Source organism: Protobothrops mucrosquamatus, unplaced genomic scaffold, assembly GCF_001527695.2.
Source record: "Protobothrops mucrosquamatus isolate PMUCROS unplaced genomic scaffold, P.Mucros_1.0 scaffold8, whole genome shotgun sequence".
Lineage (NCBI taxonomy): Eukaryota > Metazoa > Chordata > Lepidosauria > Squamata > Viperidae > Protobothrops > Protobothrops mucrosquamatus.
The window spans coordinates 1,229,491-1,254,457 of record NW_015386395.1 but is presented as its reverse complement, the minus strand read 5'-3'; the positions used below and the strand labels follow the sequence as shown (position 1 = coordinate 1,254,457).

The window sequence follows — 24,967 nt, the reverse complement described above, 5'->3', positions numbered from 1 at the left end:
GCAGGAGACCCTGTACCATTTCAGACAAGTGGCTGTCCAATCTCTTCTTCAAGACCTCCAGTGATGAAGCACCCACAATCTCTGAAAACAAGCTTGTTCCACTGGTTAATTGTTCTTACTGTTAGAAAGTTTCTCCTTAATTCCAGGTTGCTTCTCTTCTTGATTAGATTCCATCCATTGTTTCTTGTCTTGCCTCCTGGTGCTTTGGAAAATAAGTTGACCCCCTCTTCTTTGTGGTAACCCCTCAAATACTGGAATACTGCTACTGTACTATGTCACCCCAAGTCCTTCTTTTCTCTAGACTAGCCATTCCCAGTTCCTGCAACCATTCTTCATATGTTTTAGTTTCCAAGCCTGTAATCATCTTAGTTGCTCTTCTCTGCACTTTTTCCAAAGTCTCAACAACTTTTTTGTAATGTGGTGACCAAAACTGGAGGCAGTATTCCAGTTATGGTCTTACTAAGGCTTTATAAAGTGGTACTAACACTTCACGTGATTTTGATTCTATGCCTCTGTTTATACAGCCAAGATTTGTTTTAGCTTTTTTGGCTGCACACTGCAATACAGTGTGAACCCAGAACAATATTTCTGAACCTTGGAAGCTGGAAGATGTTGTGGACCTCAATTCCCAGAATTCCTCAGCCAGAGGAATTCTGGGAGTTGAGGTCCACACCTCTTTAAGATGCCAAGATTAAGAAACAGGTGTTCAGAATGATGAAAACTATGCTGTGATACAAGCTTTCTATATTATTATGATTTCATACACACATTCATTACCTAGAAGGAAGAAAAGAGGCTGACACGTTTTCCTTTCAATCAGGCCAATTCTTATTTGCATAGCAAAATCAGGTGGCTATAGGCCCTGTCTTGGCATGCACCTTTTTAGAAAACAATATCTTGCATGTGTGTATTCTTGTTTTGTTGTTATTTTGTTGTTATTTTGCAGAGATTTCATCTCTGTTATTTTCCTATTGTGCTGGTTTTCAGTCTGTGTGAAAATTTATTTATTTATTTATTTATTTATTTATTTATTTATTTATTTATTTATTTATTTATTTATTTATTTATCATATTGATTAAACAATCCAGGGTTGCTTTGGGGGGGGTAGAGTGATGTTAGCAGAGTCACAATGTCACAATCACAACACAAGCCCCTTGCCTTGTCCACATGTATTTCACATGTTGCAGGCCTGCCCCAAAGATGCAGAGCTTGCGATTTGAGTCATGATTCAAATCAAGGGCAGGTAGTCCTTGACTTATGACGAGTCAATTAGCGACTGTCCAAAGTTACAATGGACCTTCCTGGGGGTATTTATGACTTGGATTCAACATTCTGACATTCGCCCCCTCCAGTCACATGACCACATTTTAGGTGCTTGGCAACATGGCCACATTTGCTGCCGTTCGCAGCGTCCTGCAGTCACATGACCCCATTTTATGAAAAAAAACAACATTTACTTCTTTTTTGGACAAAACCCCGGTCATAGCGAACCATTGATATGCTTAATCACCATGGCCTTTATTTAACAACACCACAAAAAAGGTCGTAAAAATCAGATTGGTCATGTGATTGACCCGTTTTACGACCATCACAAGTTATGACTGGGATGGGCATACTCCATTACAGTTGTAACTTGAGGACTACCTGTACACAAGGCAAATCCAATGAAGAGATGAAAAAAATGAAATACACAGTTAGTCCTCGACTTGCAACCGTTAATTTAGTAACCGTTCAAAGTTACAACAGCCCTGAAAAAAGTGACTTATGACCGTTTTTCACGTTACAACCGTTGTGGCATCCCTAGGGTCACGTGATCAAAATTCAGGTGCTTGGCAACTGGCATGTATTTACGATGGTTGCATTGTCAGGGGTCATGTGATCACCATTTATAACCTTCTCAGCTGGTTTTGACAAGCAAAGTCAATGGGGGGGAAGCCAGATTCGCTTAACAACTGCATGATTCACTTAACAACTGGAGTGATTTGCTTAACACCTGGGCCAAAAAAATCTTGTATAGTAGGGCAAAACTCACTTAAGCACTGCCTTGTTTAGCAATAGAAATTTTGGGCTCAGTTGCAGTCATAAATCGAGCACTTACTAATCTGACAATTCCTTGGCATACTTTCTCTAGTAATGCTCTTTTAAGAAAAGGAACCCTAATCCCACCGACAGAGTCAGTTGGTGGAAGCCATTTTCCTGTCCCAGCTGCAGATATGGACCAGACATGACTGACCCATCAGGAAGAATACTTGGCAAGGATGCATCTCCAGAACGTTCTGGGTTTGGACTGACCAGACTGCAGGAGGAGTCAAAGTTCACATTTAAGATAGTTTTCCTTGTATTTAAAACAAAAATCCCTAAATTAGGGTTTTCAAAATAGCTATGATGAGTAGGTGTCACAGTACAGATAGCCCTTGACTTACAACAGTTCATTTAGTGACTGTTCAAAGTTACAACGGTACTAAAAAAATGACTGATGACCGTTTTTCACCTTTGCAGCATTCCCGTGGTCACATGATCAAAATTCAGATGCTTGGCAACTGACTCACATTTATGACGGTCGCAGTGTCCCGGGGTCATGTGATCATCTTTTGCGACCTTTTGACAAGCAAAGTCAATGGGGAGGCCAGATTCTTTTAACAACTATGTTACTAGCTTAGCAACTGCGATAATTCACTTAACAATTGTGGCAAGAAAGGTCGTAAAATGGGACAAAACTTACTTAACAAATGTCTCACTTAGAAACAGAAATTTTGGGCTCAATTGTAGTAAGTCAAGGACTATCTGTAATTATAATCTAACATCAGTGGAGGACATTGAATTGAAAACAAAACAACTATATTTGTGTAGTAACAATATAAGGGAAGAGGTGTTTTCTCAATTCTACTTCTTATTACCTTATGTTTTAGAATCATAACCTGAATTTCAGCCTTCCAGACAGATGGAGTATTGAGTTCCATCATAGCATCCAAGCCCAATTACCAGAATCCTGTTTGTCCCAAAGGTCCTTTTTCAGGAGGCCACTAAACTTCCTTGTTTTTCTTTGAAGACGTTTCACTTCTCATCCAAGAAGCTTCTTCAGCTCTGACTGGATAGTGGGGCAATGGAAGGATTTATATCCCTTGCAGACAGCTGGTCATTTGCATTCATTTAGAGAATCTTTGAGGCCACCTGGAGGTCTTATCTGTGTCCTCAAGGTCACCTGAGTGATGCAAATGGGTGTAGAGCCTTCTTGGAACTGCTGAAAGGACTGTGTTGTAGACTGGAGATAGATGATGTTGTATCCCCCCCACCCCTGTTGAGAGAGGGCTATTGGTGGGAAGCGAAACGTCTTCAAAGAAAAACAAGAAAGTCCAGTTGCCTCTTGAAAAAGCACCTTTGGGACAACCATGACGGAGAATCTCCATAGAGAATCTGCTTTGATTTGGGTTTTTTTCTCACTTTCTCATTGCTTAAAAAACACCGTGGATATCACAGAATTGCACACAGATAGTCCTTGACTTACAACACCAACTGGGACCAGAATTCCCTAGCTAAGTAAGGCAGTTGTTAAGTAAGTTACCCCTGATTTTTTTTTACGGTCGTTAAGTGCGTCACATGAAATTTTATGAGCTTTGCCATAGTTGCTAAGCGAGCCGCTGCATTTGTTAAGTGAATCATGCAGTCATGAAGCAAATACGGCTTCCTTCATTGACTTTGATGATGATCGTATGACCCTGAGACATACAGGGAATGGTTGCTAGAATTGGGTATGTCTACTTTAACGAAGAGAAGGACGAGGGGGGACATGATAGCAGTGTTCCAGTATCTCAGGGCTGCCACAAAGAAGAGGGAGTCAAGCTATTCTCCAAGGTGCCTGAAGGCAGGACGAGAAGCAATGGATGAAAACTAATCAAGGAGAGAAGCAACCTAGAACTAAGGAGAAACTTCCTGACAGTTAGAACAACTAACCAGTGGAACAACCTGCCTCCAGAAGCGGTGAATGCTCCAACACTGGAAGTTTTTAAGAAGAGACTGGACAGTCATTTGTCTGAAATGGTGTAGGGTTCCTGCCTGAGCAGGGGATTGGACTCGATGACCTCCAAGGTCCCTTCCAACTTTATTATTATTATTATTATTATTATTATAAATACATACTAGTTGCCAAGCACTAGGGCTGCTGAGAGTTGTAAATGTGAGGATTGCTCATAGGTCACTTTTTTCAGGGCTGGTGTAACTTCGAACTATTTGCTAAACGAATAGTTATAAGTCGAGGACTACCTGTATTTGAAGCAGATATGAAATGTGCAGGCTGTGTACCCAACTCAGTGTTGGGTAATTCAGTTTAAGAAATTGAGATTTCCAATCACGTAAAACGTGGGATGTCTTTTTCTAACCTTCTTTTTGGAGACACAGAACGGAGATATCAAAACAAAACTCCTTTTCTTCTTCTGTGCCACAAGCACTTTTTTTTTTACAGCTCTTTAAAATATCCTAGCTACAGCTTTTTACCTGGCACCTCTTCACAGCTCTCTTTACACCTTCTGGTTCATTTGCGCAGACTTCTTAGAACTTTAATTAATACCTCTTTGTGGCTCCAGTAAGCAATGGTCAGATTATCTTTCAATCTCCCACTACTAAGCCCTGCTGCAGGGGGCTGCCGGAGTCCTGGCTACTACTCGGTGGGCAGCAGAGAGATCCTAATGCCCATCTGCTCCCTCTACCCCCCCCCCCCTTTGACGCAGTTCTTGTCTAGCCAATTAAATTTGTACAGTGCCCAGGTTGTCTGCAACACAGTTTCATTCAATGGCATAGTGGACAATTTAAAAGATTGCCTCAGTGAGACCTTTTATATTTATATATATTTATATTTCCCTTAATGCAGTTGAGTGTCTCTTTGCCTGTATTCATCTATTGCATTAACCCATGGTTTACTTAAACCACAATTGATCAGAATGCTAAGCTGCAAATCACAGTTCAGAAATCATGCTGGTTGGAGTCAGAATGCTAGAAACAGACAAGGCCTACGTTATGGTATATGGGTAGTCCTCAGTTTATGATCAGCTGCTCAGTGACCATTCAATGTTATGATGGACTTCCTTGGGCGCACTTATGATCCAGTTCCAAAATTCTAATGGCAGCCTCCTCCAGTCACATGACTGCGTGTCAAGCACTTGGCCATCAGCCAGGATTGATGGTCATTTGCAGTGTCCTGTAGTCACGTGACTAGGTTTTACAACAGTTTTACAAAACCACGTGAAGTATTATTACCGCTTTATAAATCCTTAGTAAGGCCACACCTGGAATACTGCATCCAGTTTTGGTCACCACATTACAAAAAGATGTTGAGACTTTGGAAAAAGTGCAAAGAAGAGCAACTAAGATGATTAAGGGTCTAGAGACAAAAACATATGAGGAACGGTTGCAGGATTTGGGTATGGCCAGTCTAGAGAAAAGAAGGACTAGGAAGGACTGATAGCAGTATTCCAGTATTTGAAGGGCTGCCACAAAGAAGAGGGGTCAACTTATGATGGAAACTAATCAAGGAGAGGAGCAACATGGAGTTAAAGAGAAACTTCCTAACAGTGAGGACAATTAACCAGTGGAATAACTTGCTTTCAGAAGTTGTGGGTGCTTCATCACTGCAGGTTTTTAAGAAAAAATTGGACAGCCACCTATCTGAAAGAGTATAGGATCTCCTGCTTGAGCAGGGAGTTGGACTAGAAGACCTCCAAGATCCCTTCCAGCTCTATTCTGATTGACTGATTTTGCCAAAACTCCATAATTACTTCTGGTTTTTGTGGCAAAACTGCTCCACAGCACAGCATTGGTTTGCTTAACACCAGTAATGTACACTTAATGACCGCAGCCACCACTTTACAACCACAGCGTTTGCTTAACAATCACCACAAAAAAGGGCATGAAATCAGATCAGTTACATGTATGACTTTAATGGGCAGGCTCTGTTTCAGTTGTGAATTGAGAACTACCTGTAGTGAATTGACAACTACCTGTAGTTGTCAACCAGGCCTACATCCTAGAGAGCCTTGGTTTTTATAGGACATTTAAAATGTTTATATAGAACAGGGGTGTCAAACTGCTGACCCATGGGCCGGATGCATCATGGTGAAACTGCACCCACTCCATTGCCAGCAAGGGCAAAAAAGTCGGGATACGTCGTGACATGTCACGTGACATTGCGAGTTTGACAGTCCTGATTTAGAATTTCCTATTGAAACTGTTGCAGCATTGAAATAGCGGCTTCAAGAAACCCCATTATAGTACTGCTTGGGAATGTTGTTACACTGTCAAGGAAGCTACCCAGGTTCATGGGATGGCATAGATGTAGGAGGAAACTATGACATCCTTCCAAATCTAGAATACAGGCACCAGGTGAGCATATTCATATTCCCTTGCCAACCTCTAATCTACCTCTTCCTACTGTAAAAGCGATAATTTTAATGCTGATTATCCTAAATATGCTGCTTCTAAAAATCCACATTTAAGGGCTAATTGTAAGGAGATTGCAGTCCACTAGCCAAGTTTTTGGATTCTATATTATTTGCTGTTTGTTAGGCTTGTTAGAAAGAATGCTCTCTGAGATGGATCTTGTTCTGATCCAGGGCAGAGAAATCCAGATGGTCTATTCTGACAGGATGATAATTGATTCATGTACCGTCTTATCCATTTTATTTACCAGTGTTTCTCAATCTTGGCAATTTTAAGATGTGTGGACTTCAACCCCCAGAATTCCACAGCCAGCTTTGCTATCGGCTATGCCAGGGGTAGGCAACCTTGGCTCTTTTATGACTCGTGGACTTCAACTCCCAGAATTCCTGAGCCAGCCAAGCTGGCTCAGGAATTCTGGGAGTTGAAGTCCACGAGTCATAAAAGAGCCAAGGTTGCTTACCCCTGGGCTATGCTGACTGGGGAATTCTGGGAGTTGAAATCCACACATCTTAAAGTTGCCAAGGTTGAGAAACATTGATTTTAGCAGCTGCTGCTAAAAGAAAGTATGTGCTGTTACCATAAAGGAGAATCCAATCAAGGAATTGTATTGTAAAACAAACAGATTAGGATCGGTTGTAAATCTGTTCAAAGAATCATCCAGAAGATGGTGGGAGGAAGGAATGTCTCCAATTTCTGCTTCCCTCAAGGGACTGGTAAGCAAAAACGGTGTAGTTAAAAAAAACAACGCCAATATTAAATATTGACAGTTAGAACAATTAACCAATGGAACAACCTGCCTCCAGAAGCGGTGAATGCTCCAACACTGGAAGTTTTTAAGAAGAGACTGGACAGCCATTTGTCCGAAATGGTGTAGGGTTTCCTGCCTGAGCAGGGGGTTGGACTCGATGACCTCCAAGGTCCCTTTAAACTTTATTATTATTATTATTATTATTATTATTATTATTATTATTATTATTATTATTATTATTATTATTATTGTTGTTGTTGTTTTGTTGTTGTTGTTGTTGTTGTTGTTGTTGTTGTTATTATTATTACATGATCAAGAACTATGATTATTCATTAGGCAGGGCATACTGATTGCAAGAGAACCAAGTCTGCCCATATGTAATTCAGTTTTACATGTTCTTCACAGCTGTGGATACTTTATTCAGTACAAATCCTCAGATAACTGCATGGCGTATGCGGTAGATGCTCAAGAGAGAAATTTTAATTTAAAAGAGCATTAGCAGAAATTGCCTGTAAAAATCTTTCTGCTTAGAAAAGAATCTTCTGTTGTCATAATGTTTTGCAATTTAATACATAGACTTGAGATTCCCAATGCTGAGAAGATGTCTCCTTGCTATAGTTCTGTAGCATGGAACTGTCACCAAAAAAGGATACCGATTCTCGCATCCTTTGAACCAAGGACTACCTTCTTGACACTGGGAGACACGTTAAGAGCCACACTTACTTCAAAAGTGGTGGTGGGGTCACTGCTCATTTTGGAAGGGAATAAAAATCATTTGAAGGGCGAAATGGATGCTTGAAGCATCTGAATAACAGACTTGGAAGGGACTTTGGAGGTCTTCTAGTCCAACCCCCTGCTCAAGCAGGAACCCCTCCACCATTTCAGACAAAGGGTTGTCCAATCTCTTTTGCTTACACTCCAGAAGCCTGGAGAAACAAGTGGACATCAGTTTGGACTTGAAGAGATAGGAGTGGTTCAAAGTACATGGGAATGCTCACTTAGAACATTTCAGCAATCCTTGAACCAAACCAAACATGGATTGGGCCAAAGCTGCGAAGGGTGGAGGGATGACCCTAGCAAAACATATAGGCACCATCATATAGAGCAGACATGTTAAACTCGCGATGTCACGTGATGTCGCACGCCGGCAATGGGGTGGGTACGGTTTCCTCATGACATGTCCGGCAGTTTGACACCCTTGATATAGAGGAATCATATAGAACATCTCTGCATGTTCCAAAGAATCTTTTCTCCTTGAATCTAACTTGCTCCATTGTCTTTACACAACATCTGTATAAAATGGAGAGTGCATCATTGTCACCCCATTGACAACAAAAGCAGGTTCCAACAATCAGAGAAATTAGGATTGGAAGATATGACTTTTGGCTATGCTTTTTAAGACAATCAAATGAAATCAACTAGCTTTATATCAGAGGAATCATATAGTTAGCTAAGATGGGAATGGCAGACGGTGGAAATAATATGGTGAGCATAATTTGGTTTATTTTTCTTTGGCTCAGGGTTTTTGCCTTGCCTTCCCTGCCACAAACACTCCTTAGCAACTCTTTTCTTTTTTCTACCAGGATGGTGCCTTAATCTCACCTTACTCCATCCCTGAGGCAACTTAACATAGTCCTTAATTGTTCTGATATCAATATAGCTTCCTCCAACCCATTTTACAAATTTGTATACTGTGAGCCAAGTAAAAACCAAACCAACTTTATGGCTGATTTCACACAGTAAACCGAGTATAATTAGACCAGAGTTGGCTGAGTTCCCGTAGCACACTAAGTCATAAATTAAGGATTCTAACTGGAGTAACTGCATTTGAACAAAATAGTAAACCACAAATCACAACATAGGAAAGGAACAAATTATATTGTAGCTTCCTGTGATAAGTAAAACCTTTCTTTGCCATGCACAGTACCTTAAGACAGAGGTCCCCAACCTTTTGGACACCAGGGACCGGTTCTGTGGAGAGAGGTTTTTTCGTGGACCGGAGGGTGCGTGGTTTTGTGTGCTGCCTACATCCCGCAGATGGGGCTTTGCTTGTTTGTGTGGCCCGGTTGCTGGCATGCCACGGCCCGGTACCGGTCCATGGACTGGGGGTTGGGGACCCCTGCCTTAAGATAGATCTATGTTTTAAGGCACGGGGCAGTTTTGGTTTTTCTTTCCAATTTGAATGAGGCATTTTCAGTTTCCTACCTGTGCTTTCCCTTCCCTCAAAATACAGATTGTGCCTTTATGTCTAAAAGAATCAAAACAAGAGATATCCGAGTGCTTTCTTCTCATTCTTTGAAGAAGCAAAGTATAATTCTGTTCAAAGTGTCTTATTCAAAGTCCACATTCTGGATAGAGAGGACCATTGGTTTGAAAGAGGGGTAAAAGAGGCCATCTAGGTTGTAGTTCCCTAACCTTTCCAGCTTTGCGGACATGTGCTCGCCCACTGCTTGTGTAAGTGGGGATGCGTGTTTGTGTGCTCACCTGCCGCTTCTGCGACCCAGTTCCTAACAGCTCACAGCCCAGTAGTGGGCCACATCTTGGGGGCTGGGAACCCCAGATTTAGGTTAAAATTGAACAACCCCTCTCACAGACGGGGAGAGATAAGACACCACCTATCTCCTGTCTACAACAGTCCTTTTAGAAGTTCCAAGAAGATTCTACATTCATTTGCACTCTGATTCAGGTGACCCTGTGGGCACAGATAAACCCCCAAGTGGTCTTAACAGCTCTCAGAGAGAGTGCTAACAACCAAATAACTGCAAAGAAGTACAATCCTTCCATTCCACCTCCATCCTGACTGAACTAATCCTTCCAGCCCCACCACCACCATCATCATTCTGCCAGAACCGATGAAGCTTCTTGAATGAGAAGTGAAATGTGTTCAAAGGAAAAAAACAAAGATTTTGAAAATAGCACCTTTGGGACAACCATGACCTGGATGACTGAGAGTCTCCATAGACATTTATAATTCCCACAGCTGGTTCATCTTCCTACCAAACTTTTTCATAGACTATGTGAAATTCATCTCTCATAAGAAAAGAAGTCTCTACCGGCAGAAGAAATGCGATTTTTCAGGGCTAGGAAAAAGTAAATATTGCGTGTGATACCAGAAAGAGCACAGAGAGTTGAAGCCAGGGACATGGGAAACTTCTCTTGCTCAGCTGCCAGGGGAAAGTTGTGAGTAATTCTGGAATTGCACACCACCATCACAGTCTGTGAGTGAGGAGGAGGACATTTGTGGGAGTAATTTCCCTTACTACAGCTAGCAAGGAGTTGAGCGTGCTAGTTCTGATATGTAGGTCAGGCCAAGCCTCACAGCTGCAGCTGATCCAATTTGCTGATGATATGTGTGTGCAGGAGAGATGGATGAGACTCAAATGACAGGGAGAGAACCCATAGATTCCTTTCTGTAGCAACCTACTCTAAACATCTTAGCCCTGAATTCAAGCTTATCTCCAAGACTGCATTGGATACCCTTCTTCCCAGCACCAGATAGAAGGAAGCTGTTTCTAAATGCTCCATGCTGATGTAAAAAGCATTCTATACATTCACAGGATGTCTTTGCCCAATATTTATGATTTTTCCCTTGGCATTACAAACAACCCATACAGGTGAATCCTGACCCATTGAATCTTGATCTGTTCTTCTCAAGAGTCACTCATTTGCCTCCATTTTAACCTAGCTGCCCTCTAAAAACTTGCTTTCCTATTCAGCTTATTTAGAACTGTGATATCTGCAGATATCCAGATGACCATAAATTGGCAGCAAATATTACTGGTTTAGCATCTCTTTGCTGCCATCTAAAGGATATCCAAGGTTTGCCACCCAAATATCATAGTCCTACCATATCCTGGTATTATAGGGTTACATTCAATGGAATAAAATCTAATGAATAAACAAATACTTGGAAGCACTGAAAGCATATGGCACTTAAAATATTTTTTAAAAGGTGAACATGCTTTAGCAGAGGTTCCAGAAAGATAACTGTGTCTCCCAAATGTTGCAACATAAGCAATAAAATATCTGGTGATTTCTTCAGAGCTAACAAATTTATTACGATGTAAGTGTTTGTGGCATTCCACTTTATCAGAAGACTTTTCTTTATTAAAGTTTCAAGAGAAGGCCTTCCAAGGAAAATCTTAAGTGATGGGCAGGTACTTGCTAACAAATTCATGGAGGATAATGCTGCCAGAATCTATTAAGCATGATGGCTACATACAAGATCCAGTAGCAATAGCAGCTTCTGAATTCCAGTTGCTGGAGAACACTAGAAGACAGTCCTATGCCTCGTGTCCTGCTTGTGAACCTTTTTTCTGTCAGAAAAAAGAAAAGATATGTTTTGATCCAGCAAGGATTTTCTTGTGTTCTTATAAGGTAGTGGAGCAATGTAGACCAGTATTTCTCAACATTGGCCACTGGAAAATATGTGGACCTCAACTCCCAGAATTCCCTAATCAGTCATGTCTACATTGCTCCACCTCTAAAAGACCACTTCATAAGAACACAAGTAATGCCTACATGGACACAACATTAGAGATATTACCCAAAAACAGACCTTCCCCATCCTCTTGCCCTCCAGATATATAGGATCTCATGCCCTTTATACACTAGATATGTGTTTGTGGGGAAGTTGAAATCCTACACATATGTAAAGCACCATGCTTAGGAAAACAGTTCTTTTAAACATTACTAATTCTGGAGCCACACCATTACTAGCAGGATTATAATACCTACAAAAGGCTGCCACAGAGAAGAGAAGCTCAACTTATTTTCCAAAGCAACAGAAGGCAAGACAAGAAACAATGGATGGAAACTAACCAAGGGGAAAAGCAACTTGGAATTAAGGAGAAACTTTCTAATAGTGAGAACAATTAACCAGTGGAACAGCTTGCCTTCAGAAGTTGTGGGTGCTTTATTACTGGAGGTTTTTAAGAAGAGACTGGACAGCCATTTGTCTGAAACGGTATAGGGTCTCCTGCTTGAGCAGGTGGCTGGACTAGAAGACCTCCAAGTTCCTTCCAGCTCTATTCTAATTGATTGAGCCACACTGGTAAGAATTGGTGCATTTGTTTTGGATCTGGGTTCTCATAGTAATAATCTAACCTCTGCTATTTTTATTGTAATTTTTGTCCTGTAGAATATAAACCTCTTTGCCCTGTGTAAGTGCTAAAGTTGATGCACTCGGTCTAATTTTGGCTGTCAGAGGTTAGCAAGGAATTAAAGATTTTAGAGTGAGAAGAGGAATGATCAGTCAGCGAACAGCGTGTGTTTGAGATGGCATATCTGGTTTGTGAATAGGGGCGTCAAACGTGAGCAGGTAGGCCAAGGCTAGTGCACATTGGATGAATAGCATCTGCAGGAAGGGAAGATGGTAAATACCTTTCTGTGAAGCGATAGATCAGTTCTGGGTGAAAATGGATGACTGCAGGGGCCTCTGTGAGCCTTGAATAGATATTAGATGAGTTCTGGTGATTGAAAATGTTTTCAGGCTTGAAAGGCTAGGAACAGATTTTACCACCAGCAACTCCCTGCCTGCGCCAGCTGCTGTAGGCACAGATTGTGGAGTCTCAGCCCAGGCAAATTGTCAGATTGCCTGTAATCTGTTTGTCAGAGGGAGAGGTAAAGAGAGAGGGCGCATGAAGCAAATAAATACTCTTACTCATGCCCAGATCTACCCCTCAGACATCTCAGTCATCAGGACGGCACTTGGAACCTGCTGTATTCTGAGTCCGGACATCAGCGGGAAAAACTGTCAAATAATCCTGGATGGGAAAGGAGCAGGAAGAAAAATATGAAAAAAAAATCAATATTTACAGGTGGTTCTCGACTTATGGCCACAATTCAGCCCCAAATTTATTGCTAAGTGAGATATTTGTTAAGTGAATTTTGCCCCTTCTTTTGCCATAGTTGTTAAGCAAGTGAATGCAGTTGTCAAATTAGTGACATGGTTCTTGGGTGAATCTGGGTTCCCCTTTGACTTTGCTTGCCAGAAGATCACAAAAGGCGATCACATGACCTCCAGGACACGGCAACTGTCATAAAGATGAGTCAGTTGCCAAGCTGTCTGAATTAGGATTATGTGACCATGGGGAGGGTGCAACGGATATAAGTGTGAAAAATGGTCATAAGACACTGTTTTCTGTGCCATTGTAACTTTGGTCACTAGGCAAACTGTTGTAAGTCGAGGACCACCTGTAAGTAGTCCATAGGTTTGTTAACCACCTTCTCCAGATGTCAAGGATTGGAGGACATCTGCACAGAAGTTGTAAACCAGCCCAGAACCCCTAAAGATATAAACAGAGGGTGGCTTTTGGTATCTGGGTAAGTCTGTACAGCCAGGGTTAACATCTAAACAATGCAGGACTGTTTGTATTTTGTGCTACTTTAAAATATTCAAGCCTTTGTGTTTCCAAACGCTCAAATTCTGAGTTCAACAATAAAGCAAGGACACAGTGTGCGTTTACCCCAAAGGAATCCTAATTCTGTTTTATTTGGCTCATTGTCAAGTTAAGTGGAAATGGGACTGAAGCTTTAGATTCCACTGAATTTGTTGTTCTTATTAGTACTATTATTCTATTGTATCCTTTTATAATGTGTGTGTGTGGGGGGGGGCTGAGGCCCTTCAGTTTTGCTGAACTCCAGTTTCTGGTATTCCTTATCCTGATCCTACCAGTAGGGCTGCTGGCCAGAAGACTTCAGCATAACATCTGGCAGGCTATAGGCTACACGCAGGGGTAGTCAACCTTGGCTCTTTTATGACTCGTGGACTTCAACTCCCAGAATTCCTGAGCCAGCTGGCTCAGGAATTCTGGGAGTTGAAGTCCACGAGTCATAAAAGAGCCAAGGTTGACTACCCCTGGGCTACAGGGACTTCCCAGTGGTCGTAACCGGATAGAAGATCGCACAGGAATAAATTTCAAGAGCTTTTAACTATAAAAGAAGGCACGGGTATCTCCCAGGGCAGGAAGAGGGGCAAAGGACATCCCATCCACGAGGATCATGGCATGAACCAGTCACTTTTAGGGAAAGGGAAAGAAAATGGAGGCTGGATTGATAGAAGAGAATGTTGGTAGTTCAGGGTTGAACTGTGGGTCCTTGGTGCTCTCTGAGCTTAGTGGTTTTCTGGCAGATGTTTCATTACCAAGCTAGGTAACATCATCAGTGCTAGAGCTGACATCACTAGCACTGATCATGTAACCTAGTTTGGTAATGAAATGTCTGCAACAAAACCACCAAACTCAGAGAGCACCAAGGACTCCATGGAGGTAGGATTGAAGGAGGAATATTATTATGGTGACAAATGGCTCACAGTAGATTGAATGTTTTTTAAGCTAAACAGTAATAACTGGGATACTCATTGACTTCTCCAAAATCCATAAAACAATGGAGATCTGCAGGAAGTCATGTTTTTGAGCATATTTGTCAAATATTTCTAAGAAACCTTTTGTGCTTTTTGAAAGATTGGGGCTCTGGCCTCAGTATGTATTTTTATAAGTTATTTTTCATTTGGAAATCAAAACTAGACAATGCGAGCAAAATAAGTATACTATAGAATCTGATTTAAATAAGCAATAAAATCTTTAACTGTAGTACAGGTAGTCTTCAACTTACAATCTCAATTGAGCCCCTAATTTATGCTAAGTGAGACAGTTGTTAAGTGAGTTTTGCCTGATTTTATGACCTTTCTTGCCACAGTTGTTAATCAAATCTCTGCAGTAAGTTAGTACATGGTTGGTAAGTGATTCTGGCTTCCCCATTGACTTTGCTTGTCAGAATATCGCAAAAAACGATCACGTGACTCTGGGACACTGCAACCATCATAAATAGGAACCAGTTGCTAAGCGTCCAAATTTTGATCATGTGACCATGGGGAGGCTGCAACGGCGGTGAGTGTGGAAAACAGTCACAAGTCACTTTTTTCAGTGCCGTTGTAACTTGGAATGGTCACTAAACAAACTTTGTAAGTTGAGGACTACCTGTGTAAATGCAAAGTGAGATTCCCCGTCATTTCTCTGGATTGCAACTTACAAATACTAGAAGCATGGCAAAGGCATATCGGAATATGAACTAGCCTCTGGGTTTCTCCCCCCCCCCCAACACACACACAACACACACACACTTCTCTACTCTATATCAAAAAGAGGAACATGCTGGTCCAAACAGTTTGATGGAGGGAATGAAGTAAGAGATAGGAAGGGCTAATGAATGTGTGCAAAGGAGACCTGTTGATGGAGATCACATTAGGAGGGCACCAAGTTTGCAACAGTGTTCCCAGATAAAACTTTCATTGTACAATAGGTCTGTGTGTAAACTCTTTGGAAGAGAAGCTTCAGAAAGCACAAAAGCTTCTCTTTTTTGAAACATTAAAGCGGCTGCATTTTGTCCAGGCTCAGACAAATGCTTTGAAAGCTGCCCACAGCTTTCTCCTTCTGCTTCCAGTGGTACATTCATTTGCCCAATTTTCCAGAATGTTTTTTTTTGGGGGGAGGGGGGAGGATTGTTATCTCCCTTTCAAAGCTAGCCATGTTTTCTCACTGCTTACCCCAGAGCTCTCCAACCTTTCCGGGTTGGTGGCCTGGAGGGAAAGGGAGGAGCAGGGAAATGTACGTGCGCATGCACAAAATGGGTGCGTGCACAGCAGTGGCACTAGCGCCTGTGCATATTCACAGGTGGCCCACGCGCACCCACGGTGGCACTGGTGGCAGCACTGAAGCCTGCACGCAAGCAGGCCGCTAGTGCCCGCAGGCATGCGCAAAAGGGAGGCTAGTGCTTGTGTGATGCTGGCAGCAGCTCAGACACCCCCATGCATTTGCAAACGGGGCCACTAGCACTCATGCGGCAACACATGTGCACGCACTGACCAGGCATTCCCGCAGCCCGGTGGCCAATAGGCCACGGACCAGTACCGGGCCACGGCCCACAGGCTGGGGACCCCTGGCTTACCCCATCTTTTATTTTTAACAATATCAAAAAAATTAAGGAGGGGAAAACAGGAGCTACACAATGACTTTTGAACAGCAATACTGGGCCATTTTGACCTACCAGTACTTGATCATTGTTTCCTCACCAGTGTTTGACAGTTTCTTCTAAAGTCATTCAATTATTTTTGGGCAACGAGGAGAAATCTCAAAAAAGCTACAATGAAAAAGCGGTCTTAGAAACGGATCCCACCTGCATGCTATCACACCTATCTCCTCATTCATTACAGACTAGAAACTTGATAGAGAAAGAAAGGAGACATGTAGAGTTCTTGCTGCTAAGGAGAACGTGGATGTACAATGTACAACTTACAACAGTTCGCTTAGTGGCCGTTCGAATTACAACGGCACTGAAAAAAGTGACTTATGACCGCTTTTCACACTTACGACCGTTGCAGCATCCCTAATGATCACATGATCAAAATTCAAAGACTCGTCAACTGACTCCTATTTATGACGGTTGCAGTGTCCTGGGGTCATGTGATCACTTTTTGCGACCTGGCAAGCAAAGTCAAAGAGGAATTCAGATTCCCTGAACAAACTTAACCACCACACTGATTCAATTAACAACTGTGGCAAGAAAGGTCATAAAACAGGGCAAAATTCACTTAACAAAGGTCTCAACTTAGTGACAGAAATGTTTAGGCTCAATTATGGTCGTAAGTCGAGGACTACCTGTATTTTCTTACCCTAACCCAGGGGTAGTCAACCTTGGCTCTTTTATGACACGTGGACTTCAACTCCCGGAATTCCTGAGCCAGCCATGCTAAGCCAGCCATGCTGGCTCAGGAATTCTGGGAGTTGAAGTCCACGAGTCATAAAAGAGCCAAGGTTGCCTACCCCTGCCCTAACCTATGGGCTGAAAACTTCTAGCTACTTATTTTTATTTTTTAAAATCTCTGTTCATTCTTTAGGCACTTCTGTTTCTGGCCAGCGTCTCGGGTTTGTGCTTTGCCATCAGTCTAGTTCTCATTTGCGTCTACCTGATCCGCTTTTGCTGCTGCAGTAATGAAGATGAGGAGGAGACCAAGACACAACGGGTCTGCTGTGTCACCTGGAGCTGCGTGGCTGCGGTTATCATCTGCTGGTAAAGAAAGACTCCGTCCCACCATGGCTGTCATTTTCAAGGCTACAAATGCCATTTTCTATGAAATGGGGGTTTTAAACAGGTTCAGTGTCAGGAAAACCTAACTGGTTTAACCCTCAAGATAAGTTTGTAATGTCCAGCTTGAATCTGCCTTAAAATAATTTTTGACAGATGTAAAGAGATATATATAGGTAATCCTCGGTTTACAACCATGCGTTTAGTGACCATTTGAAACTACAATGGCACCGAAAAAAGTGACATGACTGTTTTACACACTTATGACCGTTGCAGCATCCCCGTGGTCACATGATCAAAATTCAGAGGCTTAGCAACTGGCATGTATTTAGGACATGTGATCACCTTTTGCAACCTTCTGACAAGGAAAGTCAGTGGAGAAGCCAGATTCATTTAACAATCACTTAACAACTGCAGTGATTCACTTAACAACAATGGCAAGAAAGGTCATTAAATGGGGCAAAACTCACTTAACAACTGTCTTGTTTAGCAATGGAAATTTTGGGTTCAGTTGTGGTTCTAAGGCAGGGGTGTCAAACTGCCGACCTGCGGGCCGGATGAGTCATACAGAAATTGTACCCACCCCAGCTCCGGCAAGAGGAAAAAACTTACGATACGTCACGACACAGCAAGTTTGACACCTCTGCCCTAAGGCAAGGACTACCTATATTGCAGTCCTTAGACCAGACATGTCAAACACAAGGCCCGGGAGCTGGATGCGGCCTGCGAAGTGGTTTCATGTGGCCCGTGAAGCCATCCTGAAAACAGTGAGGGAACGGCCCCCGCCCTGGCCCAGGCTGGCTGGGAGCCAATGTACAATTTTGTGGTGGCCATCTATGCTGAAATGCATTCAGTCTTGGCTCCACAAGGCCGTCTAGAAACAGTGAGGAACCAGCCCCTGCTGTGTCGGCCACGCCCCCTGGGTGCATGCCGGGGAGGTGTCACCCTTTGTGAGGAATGAAGAAATGGACCGTGCCTTAGCATTTGCCCTGGTCCCACCCCCTTCTGCCAGAGACCCTCAGATCTATCCCACTCCTGCCCAGGCCCCCACAGGCACCCTTGACGCGAACGATGTAGAGCTGGCCATGCCCACCCAGTAGGCCACACCCACCTCATCCACACCCACCCAGTAGGCTGCACCCACCTTGGCCACACACACCCCGCCCCCCCTTAGGGCAACCACAATTCTGATGCGGCCCTCAATGAAATTGAGTTTGACACCCCTGGCTTAGACTCTGAATCAAGTGGCTTGAAGACTTGGTAAGATCCCACCTGGTGGCTACATATCCTTATTCTCTCCAGCATACTTTCACTTTCAATCTTAGGACATGGGAGCCCGGTTTCACCTATCAGGCAGACATCTTGCCTTTATTGGATAGAAAGGTCTTATGCCCCCTTTCCTGTGTCTCAAACAACCTTTTCCAAACTAATGGCCTCCAGATATTTCAGGATCACACTTCCCATAATTCTTAAATAGTACAAGCAAAGACATATTGGCCAGGGAATTCTGGGAGGTATATTCCCAACACATCCAAAGGGCATGAATTTAGGCAAGGTATTGGATTTCAACTGCCACAATCCCCCAGCCAGCCATGCTGCCTGGGGAATTCTGGGAGGTGAAGCCCACCCACCTTCAAGTCGCTAAGACGCAGAAATGCTCATCTGAACCCACCAACCGTTGTCAGTGAGGGAAAATTATAGGCTCAGTTCCATAGCTATCATGACAGTTGATTACCTGATAAAATTAATTTACCCTGGGAGTATACATATATTTGTTCTTCCATCTAAGAGTTTCCAGAGGGTTGCATTGCATGTGGGCCCTCCAACACCGGAGGTTTTAAAGAAGAGATTGAACAACCATTTGCCTGAAATGGTATAGGATTTCCTGCTTGAGCAGAGGGTTGGCCTAGAAGACCTCTAAGGTCCCTTCCAACTCTGTTATTCTGTTACAGGTAGTCCTTGACTTAGAACTGAAATTGGGACCAGAATTTCCATTGCTAAGCAAATCAGTTGCTTAATTTTATGACCTTTTTTGCAATAGTTGTTAAGCAAATCACTGTAGTTGTTAAGTGAATCACATGGTCATTACGTAAATCCAGCTCCCCCCCCCCGACTTTGCTGGTCGGAAGCCAGATGGGAAAGTCACAAATGACAATTACATGATACCAAGACCATTGTAATTACACGGTGATTGCCAAGTGTCTGAATTTTGATCATGTGACCTTGGGGATGCTGCGCTGGTTGTGTGAGGACCACCTGTAAGTCAGTGACATTGTAGTTTCAGACAGTCACTAAACAAATGGTTGTAAGTTGAGAACTACCTGTACTCCAAGAGCTATCACAGATGCCATTTTTATGTCCAAAATTACCTAATTTTTAAGTTCTCTGAGTCCCAGATAGTCACCAAGGACAACGATCAAAGAAAATGGGAGCTACGGTCCAAAACATTGGCGAGTAATAGATTGGGGATTGGCCAGCTGGCAGTACCTGGTCAATTTTGTCTGGGCTCAGATTGAGTTAGTATTTGAATGGGAATTCTCCAGAGAATCCCAGGGCTTTGGTCTAGGCTGGAAAATGGAAAAGGCTCGTTGGAAAAAGGCAGTGACACCATTTCCATGCTGCTGCCAAGACAGCTAGATGGGAACAGCCGTGAAGTCACCAGCAGCTGAGCAAAACTGAAAAAGGAGTCTTGACTTTAGATGAAGGAAGGACACACTAATCCTTGGCCAAGGTAATGATTTCACAAATAAGGGTCACACACAAGACAATGCATGCATAAATCTACCACACTCAGCCAAGCTCAGCTTCTTGGATTCTGGCATCCTTTACAAGCCAGTCATGCATAACAAGATTTTTTTTGGGGGGGGGGGAGGGAGTTTCTAAAGCAACAGTTCAGTCACCTTGATTCAGTCAATAGGGTAAGATTAAATTCCTAGTTAATTTAAGTCACGTCCGATCTTCTTTGGTTAGTTTACGTTCCACATGCATAGTTGACCGTCGATTCAGTGTCAGTTTCACCGAAAGCACCCTTAAGATGTTATAGGAGAGATTCTCTTTTCGATGTTTCGGGTCAAGGAGTTATAGGTGGGGGAGGTCTGTAAATGACAGATCTTATAATAACCAAAGAGACAAAGAAAGTTCGGACTGGTGGTTCTCTCCCATCTCTCATTCATCTCCCATCATCTCCACCCCCCCCCCTTTTTCCCCCTGAAATGAAGCCACAATGAGCCTCTTGTTCCATTCAGAATAAGAAATTGTGTCCCATTCTCTCTATCCCATCATATCCTCACCAGGACCCTTTGTGTACTTGTTATTCCAGGTCTTGCACTCTCTGCAAACCAATCCCCAATTTCACTGCTGTCCCCCTTCAGCTTTTCTCCCTCTGTCTCCCCTTCTCCTACACATACACACACACACGTGTGCACACACACACACACGCACAGAGAGAGAGAGAGAGAGAGACAGACAGAAAGACAGACAGACAGAGAGACAGAGAGAGAGAGCTGTGCTGTGCTGTGCTGTGAGGCAAAGGTTTGAAATCCTCATCAGGATTCCATCGTTTCTGCATCAAAAGTCCGCTCTTCAGAGCTGGAAAGGTAAAAAAGAGGAGACTGCCATATTGGTAGAGGTTGTAGATCTGCAACAAGTAGTAGTTCAAGGACAGACATGACATCCCTGGAATAGTGTACTATAGAACCACAAAGGAAGAGCACTTGTTGTTTTCTTGCTGCACTTGATCTCAGCTGTAGTTTTTCTTTCCTACAATCCCTGTATACCTTTGCAACTCTGTAGATCTGGATTTCCTCAGGTGGGACCAGGAGAGACAGGAGATTAAACATGCACCATGCTGCTGAACTTACACATCTGTGCCAGACACTGGGATGGAAATTCCCCAAAACAGGATTTGTGTCACAAACTCCTTCTGCCCCTGTCATTTTTCCTCTATCGTAGCTTGCCACAGATAGCAGTGTCTTTATAAACCCACCGTGCTTTAAAGCAAATCAGTGAATGCTTGGAATGAATAATGATACCTGTAAATGCATCCCCTTTTAAAGAATGAAATGTGTATGCTCTCCCCCCCCCCAAAAAAAAACAGCCAACAATCAAAACAGATGACTGAACTGCATCCTGATGAATGAAGCTGAAAGGAAGGACCCATCCTTGGGAGTGGGGATCTGTTACAATTCCTGTTTTAACACTTTGTTTGTTCTCAGACAAAGGAAGACTGCTTAAAAGTTTCTCCTTGCCATCACTCCGTCATTCATTCCCTCGGCAGCCTGTTCTGCAGAGTTTGCCCAAGCAGAGTGTGCTAGTAAAGGGGTCATAACAGCTTTGCTTTTGAGAAGCTGACGGATGTCTTAACAGAATGTTTAAGCTCCAAAAGGATCATGTTGTACTTACTACAAAATAGTAACAATGCAAAACGCATTCACTAAACAGACATTAGCGGGCCGAAGGGAAGCAGCATGGTGTTGTTTTATAGCCAACTTGTAATATATTTATATGCTTTTGGAGTAGAAGTCAAGATTCTTCCACTCCCCCGCTCCTTCAGGCTTCAAGAGGATGCTCAAATCAGCAAATTAAGCAATATTAAAGCATATCCTGATCCTCTCTCCAATAGAGGACACAGATATGAGGCGAGGAAGTGCAGTGCTAGAAAGAATATGTAACATAGATAGTCCTTGACTTACAAAGATTTGTTTAGTGGTGGTTTCAAAATGCAATGGCACTGAAGAAAGGGTGAATTACAACCGGTTCTCACATTTATGACTGTTGCAGCATCCCCACAGTCATGTGATCTAAATTAAAGTGTGTGGCAACCAGCCTGGATTTATGACGAATGCAGCATCCCAGGGTCATGTGATTGCCATTTGCAGCCAGCTTCCAACAAGCAAAGCCGATGGGGAAAGCCAGATTCACTTAACAACTGCATGAGTCATTTAATAACTGCAATGTTTGGCTTATCAACTGTGACAAAAAGGTCATAAAATCAGATGTGGCTCATTTAATAACTGCCTTGCTTAATAACGGAAATTCAAACTGTCCTTGATTTACAACCGCAAGTCCAAATTGTGGTTGTAAATCAAGGATTTGCCTGTAGGGCCTGACTCTGGTACAGCCAAATAAATTGGAGTTAATCTGCACATGACAGGCAAAATTCAGGCTTGAATGTCAGGTGGTGGAGGATACTACCGCATTGGCCTTTCCTCTGCCAGATATAAACCTGTTCTTAGGAACTTTTTAATTGAGTCACATGCAGCACTGAACCATATCCGATTTGTCTGAATTTGGATAAGTGCATTATGTGAAAGCCAACTGAAGTTTATTCAATAGATTGGAATGTGTGAATCCTGCTATAGAATCCTCACTCCTAGCAGTTCCTTCCTAACCTGTATTTTATGAAGCCGCTCTTTTCCCAAAACCATCAAAAAAGGAACGTTTGCATACATCAAAGTCTGGGTTCTTAGGTTGCATCCTTGTTGACTGTAATCGTTTCATTTCCCAACATGTCAACCTTCCCAACAGATCTATTAGAAATCCCTATGTTAGAAATTCTGCAAATTATACTTCCAATATAATTGTAAAAGTCAAAAGGGTATTACAAGGGAAATTTTTAAAAAGGTGGGCAGTTTTTATACAGATAACAGAAATCAACAAAAGGTGCCTAAAATCTCTGGAATTCTCACAGCATTTGGTAATACAGACAAGCTATCAATTGTGCACATGTATGTGCATATGTCTGCATTTGATTTACATGGCTGGCCATTGCACCATTGTGACTCTGGGTGTCCACATAAAGAAAAAAAATGATCCAAAACTAATTAGAGGCAATAATGCATAGGGCTGAAACCACCAAACATCCCTGAACCTACGTTTTTCAGATCTTTCATTGCCACCATCTTCCTCCTTTTCCTTTTGAAATGTTTTGGAAACCTTGGCAATGTGTAAGACAACCAAACTAACTGGGCAGAGATGGAAAACATCTTTGGTTTGGAGGGAGCAACTTTTGTTCAGAACATCCCTTGGGCTATTATATGAGTTTCCCTCGATCTGGGACTCTTTAAAAGAGTGGGACATTACATCCTGTAACAGCTAACAAGCTGCGGGAGGCAGAACCCTGCATAGTTGGGAGGGCACAAGCTGAGAACGATTGTGTGATACCACAATGCTTCCCTCAAATGTTTGGCCCAAATTGGTCCAGCAGAAAAACTTGACAAGCAGTCTCCCTCCACCTCCCCCAGCAAGTCAGAGAAGTGTGTGTGTGTGTGTGTGTGTGTGTGTGTGTGTGAGAGAGAGAGAGAGAGAGAGAGAGAGAGAGAGAGAGAGAGAGAGAGAGAGAGAGAGAGAGAGAGAGATTGAACTAACCCCCAATTCCATCACCAAATCTACCATCTTCTCCTTCAATTCTCCTCCACTCCATCTCTGCAGGGAAAACTGTGGAGGGTTTTAACCCCCACCCCCATTTTTTTAAATAGAAAAAAGTCTAGCTTCTGTCCTCCCCCCCCTTCCCTCCTCAACACCCCATCCCTGTCCTGATTTGACAAGGGTCGTATTGGGGTCCATTCCCAGCCGCTTTGGGAACAAGCCCAGCAACCATAAAAATAAGGCAGCCATTCATGAGGAGGCTGGGTCCATTCATGGCCGGAACAATGGTGCCTCTGTCTATTTCCTTGGTCCCAGTTGGGGTAGGCTAAGGGTGGATGGGGACGGACTGCTTAAAGACATTCTGCCCATCACACAATCCTTCCAACTCCTTCCCACAGTAAAGAGCCTTGACAATGGAGGCAGGATCAGCCCATGGAGCGGAGAACAAAAGCGGTTGCTAGGGGTGTCCTGAGAGCCGGCTTTAGCCTTATGGACCAGGCCTTTTACATACAGTCTGCCCTGTTTATGCTAATCACACTTTGTTACCTTCATCTTACCAGGAAGGCTTTTTGCTAGGCATTCTTATGAATGGTTCCGGTTCAAGGCCTGGTAAGCCGAAGATACTTATTTCTGGCAGCCTAGTAACAAGACAGGTCCTAAGTTCTGTAAGAGATGGGCGAAGGGAAGAATTTTGGCCACTCTTTTCATCATGACAGGAGAAACCACAACATTAAAAAGAGAGAGAAGTCTGTCTGCCGGCCGGCCAGCTGGCCTTCATACCTTCCTCCCTGCTGGCCTGTCTGTCTGTCTGTCTGTCTGTCTGTCTCTCTCCAGAGTTTTGAATGGTTTGGGATCCACATACTATTTTGCTTGCAATTTATAAAGCACACTTAACGATGGGGCGTTATCTGTGGCTCTGACAATTGTGACTTGAGCAACAAATCATGGTTATACAAAAGTCTTAGTTTAGAGCTGTGGGTGATCCTAAAAGGGATGCTTTCTTAGCCATTCAGAAATTGCATGCTGGAAAAATTTGATTATCAAGGACTAACTCAAAAATAAGAGAGTCACAAGCCAAACATTTGATGGGAGAAGAGAGGAATTCTTACCCCAAGTGTTTTTTAAAAAATGTGAATAGCCCTGAAACTGAAAAACCATGGAGTTAAAGGTTTTTTAAGTAATCCTAATCTTTAAATATTTCTCCTTTTTTTAGTTCTTTTTCCACACACAGTTTCTATCCCAGCAGCTGTTTTTTTTTCTATTACTGTAGGGAAAAAAAGGAATAACAGGACTAGAAAACTGAAGAAGAGAGAGATGAAGCGACTCCTTCACAATCCTCT

General features: G+C 42.8%; 1 protein-coding gene across 1 annotated transcript in view; it reads left to right on the top strand.

The window, feature by feature from the left end:
* Positions 1 to 24,967, top strand: part of LOC107282449 (protein tweety homolog 1-like) — a gene marked incomplete at its 5' end in the record, with an annotated part of 85,342 nt that overhangs the window by 11,769 nt on the left and 48,606 nt on the right. The window contains one exon of the mRNA XM_015810226.1: positions 17,074 to 17,246. Within this exon, the coding sequence (XP_015665712.1) occupies positions 17,074 to 17,246 (173 nt within the window). The remainder of the gene's footprint in view (positions 1 to 17,073; positions 17,247 to 24,967) is intronic.